The sequence below is a fragment of the Penaeus japonicus genome, unplaced genomic scaffold (genome assembly GCF_977035675.1).
Source record: "Penaeus japonicus unplaced genomic scaffold, GWHDUDI00000001_assembly GWHDUDI00000042, whole genome shotgun sequence".
In the NCBI taxonomy this organism is placed as follows: domain Eukaryota; kingdom Metazoa; phylum Arthropoda; class Malacostraca; order Decapoda; family Penaeidae; genus Penaeus; species Penaeus japonicus.
In genome coordinates, this window is record NW_028234444.1 from 12,959,495 (window position 1) to 12,966,994 (window position 7,500).

The 7,500-nt window shown below is 40.0% G+C and overlaps 1 protein-coding gene across 6 annotated transcripts in view; it reads right to left on the reverse strand.

Annotated features, from left to right (window-relative positions):
• The window catches only part of Ptp99A (Protein tyrosine phosphatase 99A), a 1,207,867-nt gene that overhangs the window by 747,367 nt on the left and 453,000 nt on the right, over positions 1-7,500 (reverse strand). For 5 of the 6 annotated variants that reach the window (XM_086535154.1, XM_086535153.1, XM_086535152.1 and 2 more), the window contains 2 exons: positions 7,049-7,262; positions 6,893-6,925 (listed from right to left, as the gene is read on the reverse strand). In XM_086535154.1, coding sequence (XP_086391280.1) covers positions 6,893-6,925; positions 7,049-7,262 — 247 coding nt within the window. The remainder of the gene's footprint in view (positions 1-6,892; positions 6,926-7,048; positions 7,263-7,500) is intronic. The other variant, XM_086535151.1, reaches the window with a different exon arrangement.

A 7,500-nucleotide genomic window follows, 5' to 3' on the forward strand; every position in this document is an offset into this window, starting at 1 on the left:
TTATAATAATGATGATGACAAAAATAATGATACTAATAATAATGATAATAATAATAATAATGATAATAAAGATTATGATAATATCAATAATAATGATAATAATAATCATCATCATAATGATTACCAAAATAATATCTCTCTGAAAATCTGTTCCCGCTTAAAACTTCAACTTCATTTCCTTCAAAATTCGTTCTCTGACTCTGGAGTTTTAAGTTAATTTCCTTAAGAAATCACTATCCGCTTTTGGGGATAAAAGTTCCTCCTCTTTTTAAAAAAATCACTCACTCTAACTTCACTTTTTTTTCTCATTCGCTCTAAAAAAAATAATAATAAATAAAAAAAAATAAAAAAATAAATAAATAAATAAATAAATACATAAAAAAAGAGAGAAAGAGAGAAAAAAGAGAAAGACACTATTGTAATATCATTATTATATTTTTCTGGGATAACTTTTTTCGGAGCGATGCCATTGTCATAGCACACCGATATCATAACGCTTTAAAATAGTTTTACGATGTTATATTACTTTTCCCACATCATAACACTTTTCTGTAACAACACCCAAACATTTTCAATCCTTCCTAACAATACTTTCTTTTAGTTTTCCTTATGTTTCGGTCTAAATACACACAGAGACGCACTGACATACAAATACAGACACACTCGTATACACTCATTAGACCCTTTTTTTTTTTAATTTCACCCTAAACCGATCTTTGTCGCTTCCTGCTTTTACTCTTTACTCTAAGCCCTCTTATGCTGTGTACCTCTTTTGTCTTCACCCTAATCCCTTCTTTGTCGTTTTTTACTCCTCTTACTTTCTCCCGTGTCGTTTTCTTTATCTTGGCTTCACCCGAAATATTTATTTGACGTTTTCCACTTTTTCTCTTCATTCTAAACACTTTTTGTGCGGTTTCCAATTCTTGCTTACATCCTTTTCCGTCGTTTTACTCCTCCTGCCTTCACCCTAAGCCCTTCTTAATTGTCTTCCTCCTCTCATCTTTACCCTTCACCCTTCTTTATCGTATTCTTCTTCATGCCCTTCCTCTAAAACCCTCCTACGTTTTCTCTCTCCTCTTGGCTTCACCTTAGACTCTTCTTGATCTTTCTATTCACCCTAAATGCTCCTTCTTGGTTCGTCTTCGTCTCCTCTCGTCTTCACCCTAGAGTAGTGGGGACACACTTACACTATGTCAGTCATAGTACTTCGAAGACAAACGACGTCAGTCTTTGCAGCATTCATATCACACTAGATCCTGTGACAGTGAAGTGTCTCCGAGAATCACTTGCGTTGAGTAATCCTCTTCCATTGCTGTCTGTCGGTTTGTCTGTCTGTCTGTCTGTCTGTCTTCGTCGCCTTTTTTTTCTTTCTTTTTCTCTATCTTTTCTCTGCTTGCTATCTCTATCATTTTGTCTGTGGTTGTCTGTTTCCATTTTTTTCTTCGCTTTTTTATCCGTTTCGATTCTTGTCTCGATCTTTATATCTGTCTGTCATTCTCTATATTTATGGTGATTTGTCAATCCTTTCTCTCCTGTCTATATTTCTCTATATCTTTTCGCCTCAACCCTTAGTTCCTCTTTGTTTTCTTCCTCGTTGTTTACCACTTTCTTACTTCTTTTTGTCTTTCTGTTCTCTCTCTCTCTCTCTCTCTCTCTCTCTCTCTCTCTCTCTCTCTCTCTCTATATATATATATATATATATATATATATATATATATATATATATGTATATATAATAAAACACTGCCACAAAATGAAAGGAAAAACTCGCTACGTTTCGAACTTTTTAATGAAAGTTCCTCATCAGGCGTAAGCAATAAAAAAAAAATGAATAGTAGAAGTAAATTTTGACAAGAATATATACAGAAATGATGATAGGAGGAACGAAGGCTGAATCAGGTCACTGAAGGATGGTTAAGGTCAATTAATCTAGGGAAAGCTTTTCCCACTAAAAAGGAGGTAAGATCATCCAACCCCCACTGTGGGGGTTGGATGATCTTACCTCCTTTATATATATATATATATATATATATATATATATATATATATATATATATATATATATATATATATATATATATATATATATATCCATCTATCTATATAAATCTCTTCAGTCATCCACCTATTCTTTTCCAGAACCCCCTCCTTTTTTACCTTTTCTTTTTCACGCCACCGCGATTCACAATCATTTTTCTTTGAAACATTGTCAATCTATCTATCTACCTCTCTATTTTCATCCATCTATCCAGTCTTCCCCTCTCCTATTCCACCATTCTCTTCTACAACCCCCTCCCCCTGTTATTTTTATTTTCTTTTTTTTTTACCTTTTCATTTTCACACTAACGCAATCTCCCATCTCCTTTGATCTCCTCGGACACGCGACTCTTCCGCGTCTAAACCTGATTTCGTCCAGGTCTCCTCCTTGCCTTTGTCCATGTCCTTCAATAATTTTCTTAGAGCTTATCCGTGGCTGCATGTAATCGGATGGGGGTATTTGTTTCATGTCTTGTGAGAGTTTTGTGTGTCTGTGTGTATGTTCGTTTGTTTGTTTGTTTGTGTGGGGTAGTGGTGAGGGGCGTTTTGTTGTGTGTGTGTGTGTTTGTTTGTTTGTTTGTGTAGGGTAGGGGTGAGGGGCGTTTTGTTGTGTGTGTGTGTGGGGCGTGGGGTTGTGTTTGTGTGGGTGGGGGGTGTTGGGTGTGTGTGTGTGTGTGTGTGTGTGTGTGTGTGTGTGTGTGTGTGTGTGTGTGTGTGTGTGTGTGTGTGTGTGTGTGTGTGTGTGGGAGGTTGTGTTTGTGTGTGTGTGTGTGTGGGGGGGGGGGTTGTGTGTGTGTGTGTGTGTGTGTGTGTGTGTGTGTGTGTGTGTGTGTGTGTGTGTGTGTGTGTGTGTGTGTGTGTGTGTGTGTGTGTGTGTGGTTGTGGGTGTGCACGCGTGTGTGTTTCTCTTTATATTGGTTAATTTATTCATATATTTATTGTTTTGTTATTAGATTCTGGCCTTTCACAACCGCACACGCAAGTACATATACATATTTTTCAAAGGGTTTTCATTCTGGTTCCATTTATTGCCTTTCTTTCAGTCAGGACTATTGTAATATATATACATATACATACAGAAACATGCATACAGATCAGAAGCACACACACACACACACACACACACACACACACACACACACACACACACACACAAATAGCTATGTATGTATGTATATGTGTGTATGCCTACATGTATGTCAGTGAATGAGCGTGAGCGTGCGTGCATGTATGAGTATATGTATGTGTATAACCACTTCTTTATTTCAATCTTCTGTCTTCTCTTTTCTTCTCGTTTTTCTTTTCGGCCCCTCTGACCGAGCAGCGTTCGCATTGTCATCCTAGCCTCCGCGCTTGATGGCCAGAAGACATAAAGGATGTCGGTAGATGTCGCCTTTATTTTCCTTTTAACGTCCAAATTCTAAGAGACAGAATGGGAGGGAAAGTGAAGGAAGGAATGGAGGGGGAAGGAGGGAGGGAGGGAGGGAGGGAGGGAGGGAGGGAGGGAGGGAGAGAGGGAGGGAGAGAGGGGGAGAGAGAGAGAGAGAGAGAGAGAGAGAGAGAGAGAGAGAGAGAGAGAGAGAGAGAGAGAGAGAGAGAGAGAGAAACAAAGACAGAAGGAATGAAAGAGAAGCACGGACAAAGAATTGTAAAAGACAGACACAAAGACATAAAGACAGACAGCAGAGATAAAAACAGACCAGTTCGAGTCACACAGAAAGAAAGAAAGAAGGCGAGATGATTTTGTGAAAAGGCGCACTTACCGTAATGTCTTTGTTCACAATAGTAATAGTTGTCATTTTTACAACACAAAAGGACCAATTTCCATCCGTTTTCTTTTAAGCCCCGTGTTGCCAAGGGTACTGACGAACCTCGATAAGGCCAATTTTCTTCAAGTGTCTAATAATAGAAGGAGAGATAGACAAAAAAGTTTTTTATTTTAAGGGGGGGGGGGAGCTGGAGAAAAGCACAAATGAAAACTTCGGTGGCTTCTTTTTCCCGGTATTTTGTTTTGAAAGGGAGAAAAAAAGGCATAGAGAAAAGGGAAAAAAATGTCAGAAAAATAAGTGAGAAAAATCAAAGCTCAAATCAAAGCTATTCCACAACTTAATCTTCTACAGACCTTTTTATTTTGACGATGATACCCTACCCTCCACCCCCCCCCTCTCTCTCTCTCTCTCTCTCTCTCTCTCTCTCTCTCTCTCTCTCTCTCTCTCTCATTCACGACTAAGATTTTTTTTCTTCTTTCTCTCCTCCTTCTATCCATTTCATCCCTCCTTTCATAGATCTCTTCACTCTTACTTGCTCTTTCCTGCTCTTTCACTCTCGCCTCTTTCTTCCCTTCTCCTCCTCCTCCTCTTATTCTTTTCCTCATCTTCCTTCCGCTCTTCTCTCTTTTCTTCTCCTCGTCTATTCTCTCTCCCCTTCCGCCCCTCCCTTCCCCCCTTTTTTCCCCTAGCCTTCCCTCCCTTCCCTCCCTCCCGTCCCTCCTTTCCTCCTCCCCTCGCCTAACCTCCCTCCCTTCTCTCCCTTTCTCTCTTCGCCTCCCTCTCCCCCTCCCCCCCTCTCTTTCCACCCCTGTCTTCCCTGCTGTTCGATCAAGAAAGCGAAGTCTCGAAGGCTTTATGTCAGCTGAAGAAAAACCCGGCGCCGGAGAGATGGAAGATGAGGAGGAGGAGGGGGAGGAGGAGGTGATGGTGGTGGCAGAAAAGGGGAAAGAGAAGGAGGAGGAGGAGGACGAAGAGGAGGAGGAGGAGGAGGAGATGAGGAAGAGGAGGAGGAGGCAAAGATGGAGAAAAAGGAGAAGGAGGAAGAAGCGATGGTGGTGGAGGAAGCGGAGGAGGAAGAGGAGGAGGAGGGGGATGAGGAAGAGGAGGAGGAGGCAAAGATGGAGAAAAAGGTGGAGGAGGAAGAAGCGATGGTGGTGGAGGAAGCGGAGGAGGAAGAGGAGGAGGAGGAAGAAGAGGAGGAGGAGTAAGAGGAGAAAGAGGAGGAAGAGGAGGAGGAGGAGGAGGAGGAGGAGGAGGAGGAGGAGGAGGAGGAAAGGAGGAGAAGGAGGAGAGGGCGAAGGAGGAGGAGAAAGAAGAAGAAGAAGAGGAGGAGAAGAGGGAGTAAGAGAAAAAGAAAATGGTATAAGGAAGAGGACGAGGTAGAAGAAGAAGAAAACGAAGGAGAAGAGGATGAAGACCAGGAGGAAAAGGAGAAAAAAAGAAGGAGGAGTGGAAAGGACAAATAGGGCAACGACGAGGAGAAGAAAGAAAGAGAGGGGTAAAAGAAGAAGGAAGAAGAGCTGAAATAGGAAAAAATTACGATACTAATAAAAGAAGGAAAGAAAGGACACACCCCAATATTTCGAAAGCCAAATCGGGATTCCTTTACACTGTTATCACTGTTATTCCAGCCACTCACTTTGAAATCGCCCCCCCCCCCATCTCCCACCTCTATCTCTTTTTCACTCCTTTTCTTCTTTCGTTAACCCTCTCCCCCCGCCCCCCTCCTTCCATTCAACAGGGTGATGGAAAATATACAACGGGGGAGGAAGGCGGGAGGAGGAGGAGGAGGGGTAAGAGAGGGAGGAGGAGGAGGAAGAGGAGGAGGAGGAGGAGGAGGAGGAGGAGGAGGAGAGGCAAGAGAGGGAGGAGGAAGAGCAGTAGGAAGAGGAGGAAGAGAGGGAAGAGGAGGAGGAGGAGGAGGAAGAGAAGGAGGAATTAGAGCAGCTAGAATAAGAGGTGAAGGAGGAGGAGAGGGAAGGTGAGGAAGAAAAAGGAGGAGAAAGAGGATGAAAGAACGGAGGATCAGGAGATTATCTTAATTTCATAAATTATCATAAATAAGTAAAAATGAGACTGATAGTGATTATATTTATCATTCTTAAGGTCATTATTCTTTTTATACTGACTATTAACAGATGAGTATTGGATAAGCATATATCAATATTGGATTGCAATTTCTTAGCATATACTCATCATCATCATTATCATCAATATATATATATCTTTTGTTTTATCATCATTCTATTGTGTAGAATAAGTAGTAGCAAAACAACATCAGATTGTACTAGAATTATCCTTGTTATTTTCAGTAACAACACGCTTATCAAACTTCCTTTCTACCAGCACTTCTGCCGCTGTCAAACAACCAAAATTCTAGGAATAAATACAATTGTTCTCGTCACCATTACTAGCATTATTAAAGCGCTGTTATACTGAAGTAGCATTACCTGTTGCATACACTTTCCTGTTTTCTTTTTTCTTTTTTTTTCTTATGTCCCTTCCCTTGTCTTGTCCTGCCTTTATCCTTTATATATATATATATATATATATATATATATATATATATATATATATATATATATATATATATGTGTGTGTGTGTGTGTGTGTGTGTGTGTGTGTGTGTGTGTGTGGGTGTGTGTGTGTGTGTGTATGTGTGTGTGTGTGTGTGTGTGTGTGTGTGTGTGTGTGTGTGTGTGTACATATATATGTATATATATGTATATATATATATATATATATATATATATATATATATATATATATATATATGTAAAACATTAATAAACAATAGACAAAATATAACAACATACCCCTACTTAGCCCCTAAAAAATACTTGAAATAAGAAATTTAATCAATTTAATAAAGTAAAAAATAAATGGATAAATAGATAACCAACACATGCGCCTTTCCTTACTTTGCCTAATGAGCTTGATGAGGAGCTGAGAGTCAATAAAATGAATGAAGATTAATAGATAAATCAGTGAGATGAAATGAAATGAAATAGAATAAAATACTCCCCATTCTTTTCTATTTTTAAATAAAAACAGAACACGAAAAAAAAAAATCCTTCTTTCCTTACCTTTCACAACGAGCTTGATGGGGAGCTCGGAGTCTATAAATAAATAAATAAAAGTAAATAAAGATTAACAGAGAAAAAGGGGAAAGAAGAAAAAAAAAAACGAAACAAAAGTAAAAATAGATAAAAAAAAAAAAGATACAGAACAGAAACACTTGCCTTGCACGGTGAGTTTGATGGGCAACTCGGAGTCATCTCGGTTGTTGACCCGACAAACGTAAGTCCCAGAGTCGGAGGCGAGCACGGGCCGGAACGACAGGCTGTAGTTGGTCGGGTTGAGGGACATACGGGAGTCGTGGTGGAACAAGGTCACCGATTCTGACCTGTACTCCACCAGGTTGACAACCTGTGGCGCCACTGGGTCAGAGGGCAGCTGTTGGTTAGAGAGAGAGAGAATTGTCATTATCATATTTCTTTCTTTTTTTTCTATTCATTCATTCTATTTCATATATTTGCGCACACACACATTTACACAAACACACACACAAGCACACACACACACATACACACACACACACGCACGCACGCACGCACACGCACGCACACACAACACACACACATACATATTTATTTCTTTTCTTATGTTTGAAAGTTTTGGGGAGGGAGAAAGG